The sequence below is a fragment of the Harmonia axyridis genome, chromosome 7, assembly GCF_914767665.1.
Source record: "Harmonia axyridis chromosome 7, icHarAxyr1.1, whole genome shotgun sequence".
NCBI classification, from domain to species: domain Eukaryota; kingdom Metazoa; phylum Arthropoda; class Insecta; order Coleoptera; family Coccinellidae; genus Harmonia; species Harmonia axyridis.
The window spans coordinates 21,484,322-21,509,762 of NC_059507.1; the positions used below are offsets into that span (position 1 = coordinate 21,484,322).

The 25,441-nt window shown below is 33.4% G+C and overlaps 2 protein-coding genes and 1 long non-coding RNA gene across 8 annotated transcripts in view; 1 reads left to right on the forward strand and 2 right to left on the reverse strand.

Moving 5' to 3' along the window:
• Positions 1-21,169, forward strand: part of LOC123683990 (synaptotagmin 1) — a 29,796-nt gene extending 8,627 nt beyond the window's left edge. For 2 of the 6 annotated variants that reach the window (XM_045623028.1, XM_045623031.1), the window contains exons 3-11: positions 1,125-1,247; positions 1,632-1,777; positions 2,116-2,211; positions 2,547-2,741; positions 3,144-3,320; positions 9,596-9,713; positions 12,792-12,925; positions 14,962-15,185; positions 20,830-21,169. In XM_045623028.1, coding sequence (XP_045478984.1) covers positions 1,125-1,247; positions 1,632-1,777; positions 2,116-2,211; positions 2,547-2,741; positions 3,144-3,320; positions 9,596-9,713; positions 12,792-12,925; positions 14,962-15,153 — 1,181 coding nt within the window. In that variant the 3' untranslated portion in view covers positions 15,154-15,185; positions 20,830-21,169. The remainder of the gene's footprint in view (positions 1-1,124; positions 1,248-1,631; positions 1,778-2,115; positions 2,212-2,546; positions 2,742-3,143; positions 3,321-9,595; positions 9,714-12,791; positions 12,926-14,961; positions 15,186-20,829) is intronic. The other 4 variants (XM_045623032.1, XM_045623033.1, XM_045623034.1 and 1 more) reach the window with 4 other exon arrangements.
• On the reverse strand, positions 3,276-7,094 carry LOC123683992. The gene is made up of 3 exons (XR_006748086.1): positions 6,960-7,094; positions 6,760-6,902; positions 3,276-3,428 (listed from the first exon to the last, which is right to left on the reverse strand). It is a non-coding gene; the product is annotated as an uncharacterized LOC123683992 (long non-coding RNA).
• A 1,430-nt stretch (positions 21,170-22,599) lies between the features above and the next one.
• Positions 22,600-23,111, reverse strand: LOC123683991 (electron transfer flavoprotein regulatory factor 1). The gene is made up of 2 exons (XM_045623035.1): positions 22,930-23,111; positions 22,600-22,874 (listed from the first exon to the last, which is right to left on the reverse strand). Exons 1-2 carry the CDS (start codon positions 22,969-22,971, stop codon positions 22,668-22,670), a joined length of 249 nt encoding a protein of 82 aa, XP_045478991.1. The 5' UTR covers positions 22,972-23,111; the 3' UTR covers positions 22,600-22,667.
• Between the last annotated feature and the right edge of the window lie 2,330 nt (positions 23,112-25,441).

A 25,441-nucleotide genomic window follows, 5' to 3' on the forward strand; every position in this document is an offset into this window, starting at 1 on the left:
AGAATCATGTAGAGAAAAATTCGGCGAGAATAAATTACTAAAAGCGTTCGCTATTTATCTACGTCCAGCAATGTCTGTTATTTGTCTACATGAATACGAGTAGACAATATTTCGAAGAGAAAACCAAATATACCAAATATAACAAAGGACCAACTGAATTGAAATATCGAAGACATATGTTTACCTTAACTGAGCGGAAAGCTGTACAAAGTTTTCAAGGAAATATCACCCCCAAATAAGAGGGGAAAATATCCTGATTAGTTTCAAGAAGCGGATATTTCAGCTGTTACTGAATATAGAACCATATTCACCGAATAAGTTTTCTGAATATTGAACGAAGATCTAATCTTTTGACCCTGCTTTATTTCGAGTTATGTGTAAGAAAAAAATACTATTTGTATTCTATTTTATTATTTTTTGGCATTTCTTATGTCATTTGTGTTCAGTGATGTCATCATGGAAGATACACGTTGCTTCAAAATCAGGCCTCATTTGTGAATAGGTACTGAGAGAAATAGAAGAAGAATTCATTGAAAATATTATTATTAAGATCGACTCACTATAGTAACTGTTGATGCTTACTTGGTACCAATTTCAATTTGTCTACAATAGGGTGAATAGTGAGTCTATAAACATAAGTCGATTTACATAAGCCGATCAAGATGAGTCGATTGACATAAGAAATGTCAATATATAATTCAGTGTTGCCATTATAACCATTTCAAATTGTATAATTCCTATAAGACCGTTACTAAATAATGTATCAAGTTTTCAATTTCTACAAAATAATATGCAATATTCCTGACTATCAATATTCTCCACCAGGAAATTACTAATTTCTTGGAACTAGATTATTCAATATTCTGATATTTTTCCAACAACAGAATCCAAATAAAAACAATTAACAGGGTTCTCATGTAGGTGATTAAGTGTTATAAACTAAGCTTCTAAAACTAATTAGTAGTATAATTTCTTACAATCACGCCAAGAAACAAGAAAACTCATTTTGAAATCACAACCGAATGAATTTATAGGGGAATATATTAGCATTTCTTTCGACTTATCACGTACACTCAATTTTATCAACCGAAAAAATGTAAATTGAAGCTCAATCCATTCTTTAGCAGCTGCAGCAAAGAACGAAACCAGCCTGTTGAAGAAAACCGAAAATGTCATTTTATCAGGAGCAGATTTTGTTGGCGAAAAGACGGGATTGGACACTTGGATGGTTGTTTCAATAGGAATAGGTAAATATTCTCCAATATTATCTCATTTATCAATTATGCCAACTCATTAATGCTTTGATTCTGATTTTTCAATTGTAATTTTCAATTATAATTTGTAATTCTCTAATTTTTAATTTTATATACCTATTCTATTATTTTGAATTCTCTAATTTTTCAATTTTTATATTCTTCATTTTATATATGGTATTTTTCATTCTTTGATTAGTTCACATTGGGATTATCAGTGAAATATTATTCCAAATAATTTTTGGGTAACGGGTAAGATACAATACCTGAAATCTTTGAAAAATGCTGTTGTAAAATTTTAAATATGGAATAAGAAGAAAATAAATTCAGACTCGTTATGGTTGGAATTCAAATCGGGCTATAAGAATAATTTTTCAGCTGTATGTGCCATTATTCTTGGGATCTGCTTCTGCTGCATAAGAAGATGCTTCAGGAAAAGAAGAGCAAAAGATGCCAAAGGCAAAGGCATGAAGGGGGTGGATCTAAAATCGGTACAGCTATTGGGCTCATCTTACAAGGAAAAGGTATATATATTTATATATAAAATTCTCACATACAAATATATACATATATATACCTGTCAGTAGTGAGGTCATTCTTTCATTATGCAGAATAACTAAAAAAAACTTTTTAACTCACTTTTTCATAATATTCGTAATAGGGTGAAGCATTCAGAACTTTCACAATATGATGACAAGATTATGATAGCATGTACCTACTTGTTTTCACCCTAATGCGAACAAAAACGAAGAAGCATAATGAAAAATTTCCTTTTAGTCCAAATTAGACAGATTAGAAACAGTTAATGCATCAACTTTAATTCCAAAATGTCGAAAACAATATTTAAATTGTCGGATTTTAGGTGCAACCTGACATGGACGAGTTAACTGAAAATGCTGAAGAACCGGACGAAGGGGAAAAACCCGAAGTTCAAAAACTAGGAAAACTGCAATATAAGGTTTGTTTGATGTGCGTCTGTAGATGTTTAACTCTTGTAAATGGAAGGGGTGGTAATTTTGCTCGATGACAGGAGTACATCTATGTGCTTTCAGCTTGTTCGTATTTTTCAGGTTGTCGACATTGTATAAGCTTTCGATGTTCATAGAAAATGTCGTCCCGCACAGAATATTCAATCATTAAAATTTATACAGTGACGTTCTGCTCGAAGAGCATAGAAAATCACAACACTGAATAATTTTCGATTGGATGTTCTATAAGCTATAATTATTATCGATGTGAAATGTGGAATAATGTTGATTTGACTATCTCTAATTTCTGTTCGAATATTTGCAGCTTGAGTACGACTTCAATCAGAACAGTTTATCTGTCACTGTTATTCAAGCTGAAGAATTACCCGCACTTGATATGGGTGGTACATCTGATCCTTACGTAAAGGTGTATCTTCTTCCTGATAAGAAGAAGAAATTCGAGACCAAAGTCCATCGAAAAACCTTGAATCCCGTGTTCAATGAAACTTTCTGTTTCAAGGTAAGAAAGTTGAAGTTAGGGGATTTCCCATTGTTAAATGAGATTCTTCAATCATGTTTTTGAATTTGAAAGAATTTTTTTGTTTCTGTTTTTCTAGCTTATTACACTAAAAATAGTTTTTAATAATACAAGTGCAGAAAATACTGATATTCTTCCAGGAGGTCAAAATTCAAAATCGCGCCACTAAGTGGCGATTTTTTGAATGAACGAGTGTTTGTAATGTTTGTATCAGTATTGTGAGACTGCCGTAATGCGGTGGCCACTATACATATATGTATTTTTGATCATTGTTTTATTTACAATTAATGGAAGAGAAATCGACAGAAGATATATATTTTTTCCTCCTCTGAGAAGAATTCTTTTTTTTTTATTTTCCTCTTACTAAACTCTAATATTTTCCAGAGTATACCATATGCTGACGCCATGAACAAGACTCTTGTTTTCGCCATATTTGACTTCGATCGTTTTTCCAAGCACGACCAAATTGGAGAGGTTAAAGTTCCATTGTGTACCATCGATCTGGCTCAAACTATTGAAGAATGGAGGGAATTGCAGAGTGTAGAAGGAGAGGGAGGACAGGTGAAGTCAAAATTTTGTAATCTCATTATAGTCCGGTCCTTGCTTCAATCGGAAAAGTTAGACGCCTCAGGTACACAGAAACAGTACCTATCATTCCAGCGATAAAACCTGAAAAATGATTCGTAACATTAATTTTTGGTATAATTGAAGGAATGAGATCAATTGGACGATGTTACAATAGTTTCTATGTTTGTCTCAGCAATTCACTTGATTATTTTCATCTTTATTTTTTTATTTTGCTTAGTGTTTGAGAATTGGGCTGATTTCACAACTGAAATTTCTAATGTCGAATCTTTGATACTGGAAGATAAATTATTTCATCAATTATTATTAATTTGAAATCTACAGTTATCTCTTAATTTCATGAATCAATTTGGTGATTTCTTTAGCCATTCTTATATTCTCATTTTGTAATTGGTAATTGAAAATTATACTAAACCAGTGGCGGCTCGTGAACTCTTCAAGAGGCTGGACTACAGAGAAAGTATAAGCGAAAACGTATTTTAAATGCGGCTTTCAATACTTAAATATTGAAATAACTGAAATTATCAAGAAATTTGGGCATTATGGAATCTAGTTTTTACCATGTCTTCCACTAAATTATTTTTATTTCATTTGTATCGAGTGTCCCCAATTCGTTTTCTTATGAGGGGATCTTGGAATTCCTTTGGGCCAGAAAAAATGTATGGAAAATTTTCGGACTCGATTTTTGAGATAATCAATCTGGTGAAAATCACACCCTTATAAGTTCAACAGTTTTCAATTTATAAAAGAAAATTATATGTACATATACCATATTAGGTCATTTTGAAAAGGAAAAAAAATGGTAAAAAGGAAAAGAAAGGTAGGGCTGTGCCATATTGCTAACGCAGTAGGTTCATACAGAGGCTTATCAGTAGAGACGAAAAAAATTACGCGTTAATAAAATACGGAAATACATTTTCGTTTGTTTGAAAATTTTGCCGATTTTTTTAAAACAGAATATGGAGCTTTGCAAGTCATAGATATCAGCCGCTACTGTCAGGGTCTATCTAAATAAATCATTAATTCCATTGTAACATCCTTCAATTTCGAAATCATAAATAACCAAAAACCGATTGATAATACTTCGAAAATGTCTTTGAAATTACAAAAATAAATTATCCTGGAATTTTGAAGGCACTCATTGAATAATTAATTACTATCTATTGAACGTTCGCTAAAAACCTGTTGGTGTTATTTTTGGGAAAGAACCATAGCATTAATTGAAACTGCAAGATGGGAATTTCTGTGATTTTCCTGCAGATTTTAAAGAACATTTCTGTTTGATTCGTCATCACACTTCTTCATTTGAGTCAGTTAAAATGATTTGATTTCATCAACAAGTTCTTTTGAATTATTAGGCAAATAATGATGCTCTGCTAGTCCAAATTATCACTTTGAACGCTTGTACCTAATCGAGTTTTGAAGTGATTGAAAAGTCGATTTCTTCCATGATGGACAAAAAAAATCACCACACCCAGTTCTGACCTTCGATTGCTTGCACAAATAATCATGGCACAAACGTATTTTTTCATACATCAAGAAAGATATTCTACTGCATCTACTGATACAAAACGAAAACGAATCTACCTAGGTACCGTTTATAGAATTGAAGGAAATATGTTATGCTATTTTGTTTTGCACTTCAATTTGACGTCATAAATACTATTATGTGATTGTATTCAATGGGAATGATCAGATATGTATCAGTAGGAATTTGAGAATATCTCAGTAGATTTTGAAATTTTCATTTTTTTCATTGAAATACAGAATATTTACAATTATGATACCTTTCTATCCAGATCGATCATATGTCTTTGTGAACAGATTGAATCAATCATTTTAGGAATACAAGAGAATTCAATCTCACACGATTTACACTCGCTTCCGGAGAACCTCTTAAAAAGATTTTTTAAATTTTTTAGTGGAACAGTCACCATAAAATTTTCAATCGAAAGCGGTATTTTTCTATTCTTTGAAAAAACAAAATGTCGTATGTCTATAATTTCGAAAATATTGGTCGGATTCTTCCTATTACTAGTCAATAGGTTCAATCAAATTTAAAAAAACTCATGAAACCGAAATTAGTGAGGATAGCAATCAGTAATAAAAAATATTTTATTCAACATCGTCGTAACAATATACGCTTTTGATTTAATTATTTTAGGTAGTTTTTGAGAAATGTTTTTTTATTTAGCTCCTGGAGTTAGCCTTCCATTTTAATCAATTATATATCAATAATGAGTTATAATTCTAGAGGTTCATTATTGGAAATGAAAAAGGAATCAAATTAAAAGTAAAAATTACAAAAAAATTATTTTAAAATTGAAATAATTATAATCTCAATCACAAATCAAATTAAAATAAAGAAAATGTTTGAAAATAATGAATCAAAATGAAGTTATCGAGTCGATTCAATCTGTTCACAAAAAACAGAATAAAGATTACAGGAAACTACCGAAGGAAGCAAAGTTGATCGGAACTATATTTTACATCCGATGAAGTGGACTTGTATTGACGTAAAACGTTTTTTCTCTTTTCCCTAAAATTTCTCTGCTCTGCTTTTGGTATGGCTCTCTGTTATGGTGTTGTGCCATCGCGTAAATGCATGATGCTTCCAAACAATCAAACTTGTTCACGTAAGTATAAAAAAACTCGTCATATCCACACCTGATCCAGACTCTATGACCATAACACTTAACAAACAAGATAAAGTTGACATGGTCATCGATTCTACAATGTTGAAAACCTTTGATACTCAGGCAGAAAGAAGCAACATGAAACAGGTCACGTGAATGCCCTTAAATTCAATTACAACATCCTCTTGCTTATTTCTGCTTTCTACATACTGAAGTTGATGATTTAGAAATAAGTTTAACGAAGAAACTTACAACTGAAACAATCTACAAATCTGATCAAGTTGAAACTAACTTCTACATCATCCAACACACGTTTGATATTCTGCACCCATATTCATATCTTGAATATACTTTTTATATGCAGGGTGTTTCAAACAGTATTACCAACTATGAGTACGTTATAGAAGCATGTCTATTATAAAATATTTCAACTCTGAAGACGATGATATGAATAATATCCCACAGAGTTAAATCAGGGATTCGCCGTGGCCACTTGAAAGATCTTTCCTCTGTGATATAAATTATCCTGTGTAATCTTCTATAACCTTCAAACTGAGGTGACACTTTTTGAAACAACCACGATACAAAACATTTCACCATGTGTATTTGAAATGAACATCCAAAATGATGGCAACTAAGTCATTGAGAATTTCAAATACTAATTTTTCATCAAAGAGAATAGTTCGAGACATCATTTTGGATGATGAATCCATTTTAACGTAGTTGTGTATATTTAACAATTTTCAAATTTTTCTCTTGATTGCCCCACAACTTTTTACCTATGTTCCTATATTTCTGCATTTGCATGTACCCTTTTGTTCGCATTTTGCATATGGCTGTACTTGTTTTAAACGTTTTTTCATTATTGATGTATTCATGGAATTTAACATGAAATCAGTTAGGTCTGCTGGACGATTTTTAGCTGAAACAATCTTTTTTCAATCGATATGGAACAGTTGGAAACGTAAAACCATCCTACAAGTAGAAAAATCTTAACTTCGAAGCATCACAAATATGATAAGCATTCATAAGGAAGATGACTATTTATAACTCAAGAGCAGCTGGACCGATTTTTATGATTTATATTCCCAATGGCAGAATAACTGTAAAATACTGGAAAACCCCATTAAAAAAATTGAAGGATGGTTAATTTTTTGAGATTTTTATAATCGATGTCAAATTGCATTATGTTGACTGTCGATCATAGAACGAGGTGAGGTTACAATTGATCCACAAAGGTTGTTCGGCATTCGAGAGAAAGTGGGAATTATTATTTTGGTGGATAAAGTCTGAGATTTCGTCATTCAAAAGTGGCATGCGTCAGAAATCAATATAACATGTCACTCGATAAGTGCACAGATGGCACCCACCGTTCCATACCACTTATTTTATCGTTAGTACTGAACTTCAAACGATCCTTGTCAAAATTTCAGAACATAGAATTCAGTATGGATCGAAATATTGAGAATTAAGTGACGCTAAATTTGTTGTTGTTTGAAAAACGGGTGTGTTGATAATACATTGTTTTTTGATGAGAAAAAATTCTTTGCAAGAAAAGCAATGGGTTAATATGTGTTATTCGGACTGTTCCATCGACACCAACGGTTAAAAGGTGGTATAGACAACGTCTGATGAAGAATACTGATAATATAATTAATGAAGAAAAAGTTGATTGAATCGGATGGTTTTTGTTTCCAACAGTTCCTACCTTTTTTGAAGTTAATTCTCTGATATCAAGGAAGCATGAAAATGCACCATAGCTAGTTCATTCAAGCACAGTACATATTATTTGAGTAAAATCTGTTTAGCTGTTCTTAATCTTTTAACGGAGTTCCAGATCTTGAAATTAAGGTATTTCTTTTTCAAAACATCTCAAAGAAACATTCATTTTTTTTGCCTAGGACGAGTCATTATTTCAGCGATTTTTTCCATACCTTAGATCCTTAGTCAATTTTGTACTGTGTTAGCAAAGTGACGAGAAATAGATATTCGACAAGCTGGTTTGAGCTGGGTGTTTAGTAACAATTCATTGAGTTATAGTGAAAAAACTGCAAACACGAAATGACGAATATATTTCATAAAATATATTCCGTTCCATTTTTTTCAGAACCATTGACCTGCATGCCTAAAAGCACAACATAAAAACCAATCGAAAATTCGGTTGGAAAACTTGTTCATACGCATATGTACAAAAAAAAATGATTTCGAAATTGGCAGTTCAATGTTTCTGAACAGCTTCATAGGCATACACAAATCCGCTACAGTGAATTTCGTCTGACCATCATATAGATGTTGTGCCCTTGCTCCATCCTTTTTCTTCTATCCAAAACCCTGCCCAGACCTGAACCCCATCGATTACACTCTGTGAAGCTTGACCACACTATTCTTTGATTGCGCATGCGTGTACTGAACCGAGTTCGATTTTAAAACTCTTTGTGTTTTTATTATTAATAAATGTGTGTCCACACTGTTATATATACATACAACGAGTACAGCTCCCTATTGTTCGTGTCAGATAATCTAGAAACCATCGAATTTTAATTTGATTAAACTTCTATTCCCAAGGGCTTATCTTTGTATCTTTGTAAGATAGTCCATAAAGAGTCGAGTAAGAAGTTGACCAATTTTCTGTTAGATATTCATTTGTAGTGAATTTTTCTACTTTTGGCAAATGAAGTATATTTCAATCTGTCGAATTAGTGGTAAAATTTTCGATGAAGTCAAAGAATATAGACAGAACTGTATATACTTTAAATAATTTTCTGTTCCCTCATTCAGTTTTACTTACATTTTTAGGTGTTTACTGAATTATACTCTCATTTAATATGTAGGTACAGATAATATTCAACTGTTCATCAAAAATTGTTTGATTATTTCTTCTTGAATAATAAGGCAATACGTTTATATTTCTTCATATTTTTCATTTCACAACCACATATGCACTTGTATTTTTCATGAATATTTTATTGAAGTTTACTTTATTTCAATAAAGTGACACGTACGCCACTGACACGAAATGATACGGGTGCAATGCGAAGAAATTGGATGCTGCAGTACTATCAGCTTACACCATAATAATGAAATAATCCAGCTCTCTAATCTCTGAATATAATTCTTAATTGTCATTGGTCCGTTTAACGTCAAGGTTCTTCTCAGGATGATAGAACCAAAGACTAACATGTAGTGTGTGACAGAACTGTGCCGGACAGTTGACGCAATAATGAGTTCATGCAGAGGCGTATCAGGTAGACACTGATGAACATTACACATTCATGTGATAATGAAATTAAAAATTTTCGTGTTCAAAACAATAATGCATCCCAAAACATTGAAAAGAAATTGTTCTGACTCTAGACTGGATTATCATACATATTTTTCAATACTGTTCTTGTTGTATTTTTCTTCATATTTGGTTTCTAGAATATCTAAACAACTCACCTTGTATGTATTTTCAATTCTGATCGTTTTTTTTTTATAAATTCTAAATGGGCATGATCCACCCACCAAACTGCCCCGAAAGCCTACCCTTTGATAAAAAGCATCGCAAAAAAGACTAATGTGATTGAGCTCAAGGTTTTCAGTCTTTAAACCGTACCTTATATGGAAATATTACAGGAAAACAAGCTCGGAGACATATGCTTCTCTTTGAGATACGTTCCAACAGCCGGTAAACTGACTGTCGTCATTCTGGAAGCTAAGAACTTGAAGAAGATGGACGTCGGGGGCTTATCTGGTTTGTATAGACATGCGTCGTTGCTAGAAAAAAAATGGTTGAGACGAAATCTTACGTTTGAGGGTTTCCAGCTAGGAGATTAGACGACGGATAGTAACAAATAATGTTCAGAGCTATTATGCTCTTTTATATAAAGTTGTGGTTCCTACCCAAGAAACCAAATTTTCGATAAAATCGCACCTTCCGTTTTCCGCCAAAGTCCAGGGTACTTTCGACCATGGTCCACCCTGTGAATATATATGTTGGTCTCAAGGGTATAACCTCAAAGTCAAAGAAACTTCATGACGAGCTGAATACTGAAATCAAGAATTAAATCTCCACTATTGACTTCTATGAAAGGCTGAATAAAACACATAATAATAATAATAATCGTCTTTATTATAGCTAAACTTTCGCCTAATAAAGACCCCCGACTTCAGCCTATGCGCGTCTCACTGTCCACTGAGAGGAACATTAACTCAATCCCAGATATTTAATATATCACAAGGAAAGAGCTCGGTCGTGTCCGGTCCTTGTTGTCCCCCTGGTTCTCGTCGAATTTCTGCTCCTCTTTCACGCGATCCTTGGACCTGTCCGTCGCTTTCTAGGAATTTTCTCACCATCCTTGCAGTACCTAAAAGAATAGCTTTTTGCATTATATTACATATATACTCACTAAGTCCTAGTTGATTGATATTTCTCTTCAGATTTTTGGGTACTATTCCTGTTGTTGAGATGATAGTTGAACTTATTATAGTTGATATCATTTCCCACTGCCACTTTATCTTAAATTGTAGGTCCCTATATTTTGAAATATTTTTGACCTCCTTTTGACGCATTTTATTGTTATTTGATATCGCTACGTCGATGAGTATTGCTGTCTTTTATGTTTATCGACTAGCAGTATATCTGGCCTATTGTTAGGGTTAGTTTTATCAGTCAAAACTGTACGATCCCAGTACCAGTTTACAGCATTCGTTTTCCAGGATGGTTTCCGGTTTGTGCTTGTAGTATGGCACTTTTTCAGAATGAATTAGTTTTAATTTGGTTGCCAATTCTTAGTGTTGTATCTCTCCTACAGCATCGTGTCTCTCTTTATATTCATTTCATGCAAACATTTGACATCTTCCCGTGATATGTTGGATTGTCTCATTCGTTGGATACCCATATCGGCATCGATCGTCAGTAATAGTTCGATCCTTTATGATATGCTTGCACTAATTTCTCGTTGAGATCATTTGATCTTGGATGGCTTAAAGAAAACCTTCCGTCTCTGGATACATCGCACCTGATGTGAACCAATAGTTTGACGCTTCAATGTCGACATGATCCTTGTTCACCTCATTGAAATATCGTCACTGTAGGTGCTTTTTTTTCCATCTTTGCAGTTTTCTTGGATTGTCTGGTGGTTGTACGACAATTGCTTCTTGTGCGGTAAAAGGTGTTGATTCGTCTGCTTCAAACAGTATTTTGTAGACCTCTGACGTGCCTGATTTGTCTTTGAAGTATATACGTAGGCATTCCATTTGCCCATTGCAAGTTCCATGATGCCTAGCAGACCTCTGCTTCCTTTATTGCTCAGCAGTGTCGTCGTCTCAATGCAACTTTTCGGATGATGCTCGTGTACTTTTGTCATCAAGGTTTCCACTTTGCGTTGCAGGTTTTCTATATCTGTTTTACTCCATGGAATTATACCGAAAGAGTACTTTAGAATTGAACATGCATATTATTGATAGCTCTCATCATGTTCTTGCTGTTGAGATTTGTTTTTAAAATTTTGTTGATTCTTCTAATGAACTCAGTTGTTCAGCGGTTTTGTTTCATTCCTAGGTATTTATAAATATCGTCCGATTTCATTGATTCTATCTCCTGTCGATTGGGAAGAGCGATCGGTTCATCTTGAATTTTTCCTCGCACTACGCTAATAGTACGACCCTTGTCCAATCTGAATTCCATCCCCATAATAATAATAATAACACGAGTTTCTCCGACTGCTGAAGGTGCTGCGCAGGATCCCCAACCAGCACTCAGCCAAGCAAGTCTACCAAGAAGATGCATGAAATGGACAAGTGCTATAAATGAATCGATCATGCGCATATACTTTGAAGAAATGGAAGAGGATAAAGACGATTATTATTATTATGTGTTTCATGTATCCAGATCATCATTTGTTTAGGGTAATTTTCAAAACATTGCTTCAAAAATCTAGGTTATAAAACAAAATTTTTTTTTAATATCACACATTTTTAAGAAAATCAAATTTTATGGTGGTCATTCACTGCTTTCTTCATGTTCATGTTCATCTCTCTTCATTTTCATCAAGATAAAGAGAGATAATCATCGATTCATGCAATTTTTCACCTTGTCAAAACGCGTTGACTGCTGATATTTATGAAGTAATAAAAAAGAATTAGAAGCGAAAATGAATTTTCGGGAAACCCTCAAGCAAAAAAATTTGTTTCAATTTGTATATTACGCGACTTCATCTTGAGATGATGGTAGATTCAGTTGTGAAGAATCAAAAAGAGTCTAAAAATTTGAGTTTCAATTCATTTTTTGTAATTTTCAACAAATTCCATACCATACTAGTTCATCATTCTGTTATTTTTCTTTCTTAGTTACCAGTAACTCAAAAGTGTATTGATAGTTTTTTCATAATAAGGATTTGAAAAACTGTCTAGAAAAATTGACAATAAATTTCAAAAACTACATGCCTACGATTGATCCAATTATGAGGTCCAATGCAGTGTAGCAACCGACTTTTGCACCAAAATATTTACAGTTTCTCAGAAAAGGCCTAGAAGGTTTGTTGAATTTTCAAAAATTTAACTCTGAGACTTTGAGGTACAAATATTGAATTCACTCTGATCATTGCAATACACTTAACATCTTCAAAATTCAGTTCAAAAATAAATTTTCCACCTTAACTGTCTATCATCACTCAAACGGAGCAATGATAAGATTATATAATGAAAAAAATTAAAAGTTAAGATATATTCTGATATCAAAATATAATGCCAACAATAATCATTGCTCCAAACCAACTCTGTGACATTTATCCTCAAGACGTAAATTGGTATTTTTTGTATCTCACCCTAGATCCATACGTGAAAATTGCGCTCATGCAAAATGGAAAGAGGCTCAAAAAGAAGAAAACCAGTATTAAGAAATGTACTCTCAATCCATACTACAATGAATCATTCACCTTTGAAGTACCATTCGAACAAATACAGGTAAGTTAGTTGTAGAGTGAAATGATCTGAGACGGCATGGTTGCTGAAATGACATAGTAGGTTCTCCATTGAGAGTAGATATGCAGAGCCGCCGCCAAACTTCTTGGCGCCCCGGCAAAATAAAATTTCGCCACCCTGCTCTACCTAATTCATTTAAATTTTCTTTAAAGAAGCCTGTGTTATTCTTCGTAATTTTCAACTTAATATCACCTCGTCAAATTCATCAAACGACGTTTTGTCGATAATAATCGATATCATAAAAAACGTCCTGCATTGTTCAAAAGTACCTTTATTAGATTAGATTTAATTTGAGGACGTTGCACTACGATATAATAGTCTTTTATTCTGTCAGAGCTATTCTCGCCTAAACGTGATCTAAAGCTCGCCTTCCAGATTCAGAGTTTTAACTGAACTCCAGTATTTGGGATGGCTTCGAAGAGGCTACTTTCCCAATTCTGCAAGTTTCTTGTCCGAAGCAGATTTTGCGTTGGATAGTGATGCCAAGTATTCCATCACCAAGTTTCGAAGACACTTCTGAATGATCCAACCCAGGAAGGTTTCACCAGAAAATTTCTCTGTTAGTGTTTTCCTTCTTCTGAAACTCTTTCTCGTAGGTACATTTGCCAATAACACAAAAAAAATTTAGGGCCAATGAAAGGAGTTTGTGCAGGATCACAAGCAGGGTAGTCAGAAGCACAATTCAAACTAATGTTCATATACAGAATGAGCTTCCTCTTCATTGAAATGACCAATTATTTTTCCCCATTGTGTCAAGCACAAAAAGATATTGAAAGGCAACTTTTTGGCATAACATAGCGAGTTATTCTGATATCATTTTTTCAGCAGAAACGATCAAAGTTGAATGACGAAATTTGAAAGAATTAAAAAGTCGGAACCATTCATTTTTTCTGAGCATACCATACACACCTTGGAAGAATCTTTGGTCAAGTTGGGTAGGCTGATTCGCCTGTAACAAAGAATAACAAAATACCAGCATTTGTTGCTGTGGCTCTCAGAACAATGACTAAGGTGCAGATTTTGATGATTTCCATAAAACTGTCGATATCTCGAAAACTGAGACAATTTTACAAATATTCAAATTTGGATATTCTGGTCGCGCATGACCTAATCTATCAGTATGCCCCAGGTTGTCGTCGGTTTACGGTACACCCTGTGGGTGCTTGAAAACAAAGATATAGATCAAAATTATACTCTTTTCAATGTAATATTATGGATATGAATTCAAAAATGGAATGGCAAGCTCAAATAATGACTCTGGATTATACAGTGTGATCATAATTAATATTCAACATGAACTACATATATTGCCCAAACAAATGAAAAAACCGTAAGGTTTAGGTGTAGCATAGGTAACCTAATAAAGGTATTAATTTTTACGTTCAACAAGATATAAAATACTGGGTGTGCGATTTAAAATAAAAATTGGCCATTATTTGTAGTTAATGTTTGAAAATTAATTATGATCACTCTCTATGATCCAAAATAAAATTTTTGCCATCGACAATAACAGGTAGAAGATGGTATGCTTAGTTTAAATTTGGCGCAGAAAAGAAATTATTACCAAGGGTGAAGTCTATTTCGAAAACGAAAGCGAATCTTTTTAAAAAAGGTATCGAAAGTTATAGGAGCGTTAAATTACATGTATCACTCTTGAAGGTGACGAATAAAGTCGAATTTTCCAGAAAAAAGTGGTTTTTACTGATTAAGCCCAGACTTAATGATTAAGCCCAGACTTACTGAGTGAATCATCCATCGTCTCATCATCGTTTTGATGAGATGAATTTTCAGACCCTTCAATTTCTGGTTATTTATTGAGAAAGGTTTAATATTTTTTTTGTTTTCTATAATATCATTTGAAACCTATGAACTAATCAGTACTGAATGACATTTCATTATAATTCATTATGCCATCTCAGATCACCTTCCCCTACAGGATAGCCAACATAAAATATCTCAGTTATACAAAGCTTAAAATGCAATGCCCGAATTCATAATTTCTTTTTCAACATTGGCAGAAAGTGAATTTGGTTGTGACTGTGGTTGATTACGACAGAATCGGTACATCTGAACCCATAGGAAAAGTCGTGTTGGGATATAACGCAAGTGGAACAGAGCTACGACACTGGTCTGACATGTTAGCTTCTCCCCGTAGGCCTATAGCTCAATGGCACACCCTTAAGGACCCTGAAGATGAAAAGAAGGATTAAACAATCCAAGTTCAGCCTACTGTTATTCGCAGGTAATTATTCTTTGTTCACATATCATATCCCATTTTATTTTTCAAGTGGAACTTCTTTACTTGCAGAAATTTTCATTCTGCTTCGTAGGTACTGCTGACTGCTGAGTTTTTTTTCATAATAGTGTATTCATTTTAGTCAAATTGAAAAAGCACTGAAGTGTGATCAGTAATTTGTTGATAAATGTATTAAAAGCTCGTGATTCTACATGTTTCTCATCATTCTCGCCAATGATTTTGCTGGCTTTCTATCAAATAACCTTTATTTTCATTTGATTATTATCGATGTTTGGTTATGCAATACCAACTGATGAGCTCCAAAAAGAGCGAAACCAATTTTTATATTATATTATATTATATTATCTCTAGTCGCCTGACAGCATTATTAATTATACTAACTGACAAAGGAACTCACCAGAGGGAGCAGTTTGAATTTTTTTTTTGTAAAACATAGGTAGTATAGCAATGAGCAAATGATTGAATTTGGGGAAAAAAATCGTGGAGGTTTTTTCATGTAAACAATTTTTCTACTTAAATATTGTAGTCGTTTCATGTCTTCGTATGCAGTATGGCTTGAACACCGTATTGTAGTCGTTTTTTAAATTTTACAACAAACCAGCTGTTCGAGGAAACCCAAAGTCGATGTTTAGTTGTTGTTAAAATGCCTAGAGCACGTGTACGCGGAATTTATCGGGGTAGTCATTTCGATAAATCGCTAACCGTATGAACACAAATCCGACTACTGTTATGAAATGTTGTCAAGCGTGGTTTGATAATAGCCAAAATCGAAGAGGAGTAGGCATCACACGTCGAAGGGGCACAAATGAAGTTCAAGATCGACGTCTAAGACTTATGGCCATTAGAGAACGATTTGCGACAACTCGATCTTTGGCTGATGAGTGGTTAGGAGAATAAGGCCATCCTGTAACTGTCCGAACGGTTTACCGCCGGATAAGGTCTTTCGGACTGCAGCATTATCGACCCCATTCTCTGAAAGTTCAGCATCGCCGCGAACGATTACAGTGTTGCAGAGAACGTTAACATTGGAATGTAGAATGGTATCAGGTCGTCTCTTCTGATGAATTTCGATTCTCCTTGGGTGCACATGATGGCCGAAGAAGGGTTACGACGTCGGTGAGAAAGACGTGAACCTCAGTTTGATGTTGAGCGTTATGTAGACCGGACAGTAGGCGTTAGGGTATGAGGTGCTAATGCACATGCAAGTAGCCACCCTTCGTCTTTATTCGAGGTAACATTACAGCGCTGCGTTACCATCAAGAAATAGTGGAGCCATATGTTCTCCCTCGCCTTAACCGACTCGAAAATTCAATATTTCAGCAAGATAATGCCCAACGTCATGTTTCCAGAGTTAGTTTAAACTTTGTCGAAGCGACCCATGTGAATCTTTTGCCATGACCGCCCAGATCCCCGATCTTTGGCCCATAGAGTATGTTTGGGACATCATGGATTGAAGGCTTTGAAATTTACCCCAACCCCCACAGACTTTGGCGGCTCTGAGACATAAATACAGGTAGCTTGGGATAGTATCCTTCAAGAAGAAATAGACCATCTTATTGCATCAATGCCGAGACTTGTTGGAGAGTGTATAGATAATCGTGGTAGACAAACATATTTTTAACAAATTTATTAAAAAAAAAAAGAAAACTCTTCGTCTTTTCTGCAATTTTCAATCATTTACTCCTTACATTCCTATCTACGTTTTACCAAAAAAAATTTTAAATTTAGACAGCTCCTTCTGGGTGTTGTCAGTCAGTATACATAAAGAAGCGCTCTGTAGTGCATAGAATTGACTCCATTATTAGAGAGAAAAAGATTAAGTGCTTCACGCGACCACGGAGGGATAGAATAAAGGTGTTTGAATTTCAACTTTCAACCAATGATAAGGGATGCCAAATCACGTGATCTTGAAAGGTTCAATGATTCAATGATCGAATGGTTCAATGAAAAAATCGGTAGGTTGGGACTTGATCACGAGGCTGTGTTACGCTAAACGATTGAATTTACTGTGGTTCAATTATGTGTTCGAACTCGAAATTGTTATTTCATATCAATAGCCAAAATCTGAACTCCATCGGTTTTATGATCACAGAAATTTTGATTATTTTTTTTTTTCAACATACTTCTTAAATTTCCTATATGTAGTTCTGGTTATGGGACCAGCATGAATTTTTAAAGGGACTTCTCATTTTACATACAAATTTCGAACGACAATATTTACGATACCTACCACTTGTCAGATCTTGGCACATTGGCAGAATTTTAAGCGAGATACGGAATTTCTAGCCTGAAATTTTCAAGTATTTAGCACTTTTCGTTCGAAAGTTATCGTGTTTACGGCCGGCCATACAGGGTGATTCACCGCGATGGCCTATAAGACTTTCATGGAAAACTAATCATAATTTTGTGGTGAAAATTTGAATGTTGGGGTTGGAGACAATGATCTTTCTCACTAAATTTTTTTTCAGATTTCTACAACTTCTGGTTATACCGGAAATACACTACTACTCCCTTATTTCAAATAGCACACCCAGTATATTATTGCATCATTAGATAGCTCTTTTGACAATTCTAGCAATATGCCATACCCTGAGTACCCAGCAAACACTGGGAGGTAACTGTGAAGTACCATGGAAGTAACTTTGCAACTAAGAGCTCGCATGCGATGTATTAAAAACATTGCCTCCCGCTCGCATTTGCAGCGAAATGTCCGCGACATCATGTACGCATTTCAAGTCGTTGTGTTGTTCAAATTGAGACATGAAAAAATATCCCCAAAAAAACATCCATTTGTTGTCACTTTTATGGAAGTTTTTGAGTCAATAAATGTCTTTTTAATAACCACATTGGGTCGTTTCATGCGAGGTCTCTTTGATATCTCTATATTCCATTCCCTTTTTCACCACACATAGAGAACATTATATCAATTTCAATAGGAAGTTCGATTATGATTTCATTAGGATATCATTATTAGACTTCTCAATACTATTCTTTTTTTTCACTACACATAGAGTACCCATACTTACTTCCATATAAGATAAAATTTTGAACTTAATAAAACTTTTGGGACAGCGTGACGACTTGGTCGATGGTGGGGTTTAATCAGGCATCAATCTGCCTACTCCTGATTTACCTCGGGATAACTATAACGGGACATCCGCTAACTAGATCTCAATCTGCCTACTCCTAGTTAGCGGGAAAAATAAATGGTTTTCTAACTAGGCCTCTACCTGCCTATCCTCGGCTTATCTCCGTTTAAGATGCTTACTTCGAGGCTTAAGTAGATTGTTGCGCCCTCTGTTGGGGGAAGCGTTAACCTGGTTGGCAGCGCCACCATGACCGTAACGCAGGAATCTGTAATCCCCACAAAACATTACTTTTGTGATATTCATAAAAAATAAGTCCCTTTGGCACTATACAGTGTGTTTCCAAATTGTATGTATGGCTTTGTACAAGATATTCTACCCATTGAATAAATGATATTTAATATAGGTCAAATGCCTTGTATTGTTCAAATTCGGACAAGGATTCCTATATAGAATATCATTTATTTGATGTGTAGAATATCTTGTACAAAGTCATACATACAATTTGGAAACACACTGTATAGTGCCGAAGGGACTATTTTATGAATATCACAAAAATAATCCTGTAGAAATTTGTACATACAATTTGGAAATGGGAAATGAAGTAATGAAACATCCATATAATAAATAATTATTCAATCTAATATAAAAAAACAAACGTCACAAAAAAGTGAAATTATCTCTCATAAAATAATAAAATTAACAAACAGAGCCGGTCTTCATTTGACCACTTATAAAAAAATACTATATATATTTTAATTTATTGGTTTTTTGGTGATATAGCTATATCACCAGCCACATGGCAGACACCAACGCACAAATAAAACTGAAAAAACGGGAAGCCTATAGCTATTGTAGTTTTCGAAATATCGCTCGATCAGCCAGAAAACGGACCAAGTGAATACGTAATCTGTATTTTGTTGCAAAAATGCTTCTATTAGGATCACGTTCTGGTTTCACCGACGACCTCTCGGATTGCTCTGAATCGTTTGTTTTTGTTTATTACATCCAGATGAAGGAGAATAAATAAATATTCGTCGGACTCTTTGAGGGCTGGATATTTCAGTGCCACAGATGGATAATTGAAAATAATAATTATTATTTTCAACAATCCAATCAATTTGCACATTAATGTGCAAAGTATTACTATTACATTCACCAGAATAAACAGCCACATTGGGAACATAAAGTGACCTACTCAAAAAGGATTTGAAATATCATCCAATTCATGTTAACATTGTGTAGTTCTCAAAAAGACTTCGTTGCGAAGTCGCTCGATGGTAAACTTTTTAACTACTAATTTAACACTTTCTATGGGGATGGCATTGTGGTTATTTATTAATATCCTCAAATTATTATCACTGCATCTTCGAATTGTTGTTAACAAAGCAATGTCGCAAAATAAATATGTTTAGAACAAGTATGCGTAATCGCAATGAAGATATCTGTCAATGTGCAATTTGAGACTTCGCGAAACTGCCAAGTGATGTAACGTGTTTGCTGGGTATAAACTCAACGGTTCTTGAATTAATGAGATTCTCATGAAAAAAATGGTGGTGACGAGGGTCGAGGACCCACATTTCTTCGAATATTTCTGCGAAAAAAAGTATTTTTCGAAAAAACATTTTTCATTTTCGATTCTGCCAATACGTCATACTATCATACTATCGTACTATCATAAGACTGTTTGCGGTTTGGACCAAAAATGTACAAGATGTTCATCAGAAAATCATGATGTAAGACAATCAAATTCATCAAAACTCAAGATTTTCAAATTAGAACCTATATTTTTCATTACTTCAGTCAATTCTACGTATAAAAAAATAGGTTACTTGAACAAACTCTATACCTAAAATGAATACTTCGAAAGTTATCGAGGAACTTTAAATGAGGAAAAACCGCAATTTCAAACTGTGTTGAGTATTGTGCGACTTCCGGAAACACAGAAAGTAACTGAAATTCGATGTTTCGATAACTGAATTGGACATTTCATGAACTGTACCTTATCAATTATTAGTATAATTTGAAAATTTATTGGTTTATGAATTTCTCAAAATTCCGAACGAACAATTAATTACAATTCATGAAGTCTCAAATTTAGTTATCAAAACATCGAATTTAAGCGTATTCGACTGGCTGCACCAGTGCGAATTAATTCGAGTTTTTGTAGAGCTGAATGAAGTTGTAGAAATTTGAAAATATTTTAGGGAGAAAGATCATTATTTCAAACCCCAACATGCAAATTTTCAGCACAAAATTATGATTAGTTTTCCATAAACGTCTAATAGGCCATCGCGGTGAACCACCCTGTATAATAGAATTTTGGATTGTAGCGAATTGATGGAGAACATAACGTACAGGAAAGTGAATAAATTGGCCTCCATATGAAATACACAAAGCATAAAATAGGAAATTTCTAGCAGTTAAGACGTTTCACTCTTAAATAAGAAAGTTACAGAGAGATCTTGAATATATTGTTTCAGTTTTTATTTCCTCCAATTTTTTTTTATTTTAGTTTTTATATTCATCTTTAATTTTTACAGGTTAGCGTGATGAATCTCTTACCTGCTTCAAACTTATCATCTTTATGACTTACCTACCTATATATCTTATAAATTATAGGTGTTCTACCCCATGAGCGTTTGATTATTGTCGTTATTGATTGATTTTAGATTCTGGCTTCCGATACATATAGAAACAGTAGATCAGATTGTTACGGTTGGAAAATGTGAATTGGTCGTGAATTTTTCATCTTTCTTTAGTTTTCTTTACGCGGAACCAATGGAATTTTCTTTGTCTTGATACAGATAAATCGTAAAAGGGATTCAAGTAATCAATGAAATGATGTTCAATATAAAAATTTTCTTCGATTATCATTCTAGTATTTATTCAATTAGGGCTGAATGATGATGATGATGATTTATTCAATTGGGTACTACAATCGAATTTTTCCTTGTTATAATAAAGCATTATTCAAGTGTTTGAACGTACCATCAATATAAAGTTAACAATAATTTTCAAACATCTCATTTAATATTTTTCAAAGGTTTCGATGTTGTTTTTCGATTGCTAATCTAAAACCCATAAATCCTGTATATAGAAAAGGTTTATTTTTCTCAGTGATATGTATATTATTGTATGTAATGTAGAAAACTTTCTTTATTATTTTGGTCTGAAGCCTTCAACACATAGAAAATGACAATAGCATGTAGTTTTAAGAAAATACTCTTAATGAGCTATTGATAAAAAAATTTCGAAGCACATGTTACCTTCGAAAGTTCCTGAATTATCAGGACAACTATATTTCTCTTGTTCACTTTAAGTTTCATATAGAAAGGACGAATAGAGCCAATTTAAGTTTATTACAAATAATGTTAGAAATCCTTGTTAGTTTAAGTTTCTAAAAAGTTTTAAATGATTTACAACAATCGGTAAAAAAAATCAAGTGAATGAAACATGTCACCATATGATGTGGAAAAGAGCCCCTTTTGGCAAAAAAAAAGTATACTGAGATGTTAATCTAAAAACATGATGTTTCATTCCTTTGAATTTTAAATACTCAACTACTGATATTCATAAATCTTCCTTTTGTAAATAATTATACATAAATAGTATTTAATTGTATATTATATATTCTTGTTGAAATTTGGTAGCCCCTTAATGTTATCTACATACTTAGTCCAGTTCTGTCGTCATTAACGTATTGGGCCCAAATGTTATACTAAACTACTAGGCAAACGAACAGATTTATTTGCACATTATCCATTTTAATCATATCTTGTTTTATAGTTTTGTAAGGTTCATTTGGGAAGCTTTAAGTTTCAGAATATCATTTCCATATATTGAGATTCAATAGGAAATACAATATTGGAAAAAATTATCACAATACTTAATATACTTCATGAATGATTGAAAAAGTATAGTCTGCACTAGCTTGAGATTATAAAGATGGCAATATATAGGATGTATAAAACTAGAGGTGTAACATGAATGTTGAATTTAATGGATTTTTGTTCACTTCCTACTTTCAATCAGGCTTGTTACCATATCTATTCGGTATGAACTTATTGATTTAGTTCAGTTATGACAAACAATAAAATAATATGAAATAGAATGTGAAAAACCAAAATGGCAAAATTTGCTATTGTTATGTAGACAAAATAAATCATATCACTGGTCTTGTTGATCAATTTCTAATAATTTCTTATTACCTATGCTTGAAGACTAATTTCTATTTGCCAGTACATATACACTGAAACGAGAATTTTTCTAGTGAATTAATATCTTAACATTAAGTTGAAATCAAAATTCGGTTAAAAAATAAGAAAATTTATACTTAGAACAAATTATTGCACTACATTGAATCACAATGAAATCAATATCAGTTATCATAATAACGCCTCTTTAGAGTTCGGAATTTCTTCAACATGTATAAGGCCTCTAATTCTTTGACAACATATTCTCCATGAGCTATCATTTTTTCTATTTTCACAGGATCATTTTCCTTACTATTTTTCAAAAATACATTATGCAGTTTCGAACGGAATAAGTCGTATCCTGATGGATAGTCTTTGCCCAGATGAAGTAACTAGAAGTAGGTAAAAAGCGTATACAAAATCTCATGTTAATTTGAAATAACTCACTCTTTTATACAAATCAATAACTTTATACTTCTGAGACATCATTTACAGTTAAATTAAACGAATAAGTTCATAGTCTGAACTGAACTGATAATGCTCCTGTTGTTTTGAGTTTTCACTATTGTAGACCAATCATCTGATCGAAAGTTCATATTCTCACCATTTGTTATGTAAATATTATATTGCAGAACAGTCAACAGATTAGGTTATTTGACAGATATGCATAACCTTATTTTCGTAAAAATTGGTTCTTAATTCATTTCTTTTAGCTCTCATATTGCGAAAGGCTGGTCGCTATCTAAAAAACATCAAACAATTCAAATTTCAAAGATCTTTTCAATGTTCAGATCTGATTTCTTGTTGTACCAACTTGACTTTTTCCTGAGAATAAATAGAATAGAGAATAGATAAATTGCTTAGAACATTAATAGAGAGTTATTACAACGCACAAATAAGCGATCTTTTATTAAAAGATCCTGTAATAAAGGATCCTCTATCGTGGACGTTAAAAGTGAACTATTGCAAGATGCTTTCAACGAAAGTCAGTAAAGTGACAGATCTTTAAATTTGACATATTTATATTTATTCACCTTTATTTTGTATTCTGATAAATCAAATGATTGAATGATTCATTTGGTAAAAGTTCATAATCGAAAATGAAAGAACAAATAGCGTTAGCAATTTTAGCTGGGACCATTATAGAGGAATTGATTTTTCATAATAGATACAGTTGGTGTTGAAAATATATCAAAAACAATTGAAACAAATCGACTAGTTGACTCGGAAAATTTTTACTGCAAGTCTCGCAATCATTATCGAAGTTTATTTTTATAACTGCAAACTTCATTATGGAAAATCATGGACACTTCTAAAATAATTTGAATGCACATAAGTGGCTTTATAGAAATAGTTATCAGCTATATGTACAGGTAAGCTATTAGCTGAATTGAACTTAAATTATATATTACCTTAATTCGTTTTTAGTCTACCAATTCGTTATAGGTATGGGAGGAGCTGTACCAAACTACTGGGGTTTTATCGATGGAACTATTAGAGAAACTTATTGACCAAGTATCATCACTATGTAAAATATCAGTACCTGTTTGAATGGAAGTAATCAAGTATTTCTTTTTATGTAAAACCACCAGTATTGGAAGATTATTTTGTTCAACAGAATTATGTATTTTTGTACCTTTTCCTACAATGATTTTGGAAAAAGTGTATTTAATGTATAATTTTATAATAACATTACTGATAATTAATTTGGTTCTGCATTGTGATCTGCTTTTTTTATGCTATATTGATCCAATATATAAAAAAGTACTTAGGTAACAAGTTCATTATTTTTCTTTCAAAACAATCCCATTGGTGTGTCCATATTACAGAATAAATTACTTATATTCAATATAAAAAATAGTAATTTACGTAACAAGTCCGGAAAATAGGGTTTTTTTGGACGAATAGACAAAATTCCAGGACGAGCGTAAGCGAGTCCTGGAAGTCTGTGAGTCCAAAAAAACCATTTTCGGGCGTGTTGCGTACAATATTTTTTCGGCAACCATGTAAAATAACACTATCGCTGCTGCTTTCCATATTTAATTGCGATTGCGATCAAAAAACATGCAAATTTTTGACAACTAATTTCATATGAACTGTCAGCCGTTATCTCGGTTGCTATGGATTCTATGATTCTTTTCCGGCCTAGTCCGGGAAGTACGTACTTTCCGGACTAGGCCGGGAAATGCTACTTTCTCAGAGAAAAAGCGTCCGGGAGGAGAGCACTTCCCGGACGGTTGCCGAAAAAATAATATTCAGTATGCAGTAGCATTCTGTAACAATACTACATTATACATATAGGTAAATTCTTATTTCTAATAAAATTCAGGATTTATCAGTATTATTTTTAATTCTTTCAGTAGGATCAAATTACATATGGTGTTTTGATGAGAAACGTATAGGTTCTTGAAAAATTCGTTATTAAGAGCACATTTTTTTCCTCGAATGAAATGGTTCCCACAGATACCCAAAATCAAGAAATAAAATGCAAATTTCTCAAAAAGTTTACTTCATCACTTTGTTTACCTAAACAGCTACAAGTATTTATAGGTTAGTAGGGATGGGACGGTATTTCAATACCGCGATTTTGGAACGGTATTTTTGAGTAACGTAGTCGCGCGTTCCACAAACGTAAAGTAACCGGTTCCAAAGTAACGATAGTTACGGCGTACCGGCACCGGACTTCGAATAATTACATCGAAACCGTTTGGGATATTTGAACGAGGTTTGGTAAATATGGATACCTCATTAAGGTTTCAGGTTGAATACCACGTCTACAGCAACTACAGTGTTGTGCGTACTGGCATTGACTTTCATATTTGTGAAAAAAAAATAGGACCCTAGTGCCTTTTACAAAGCTAAATTCATTTATGATCGCCTAAAAACTCCTGCTATCATTTTTTCATTCATTTGCGCCATGTTCAATGAGGAGAAATTCCTTTACCTTCCTGTAACTTCG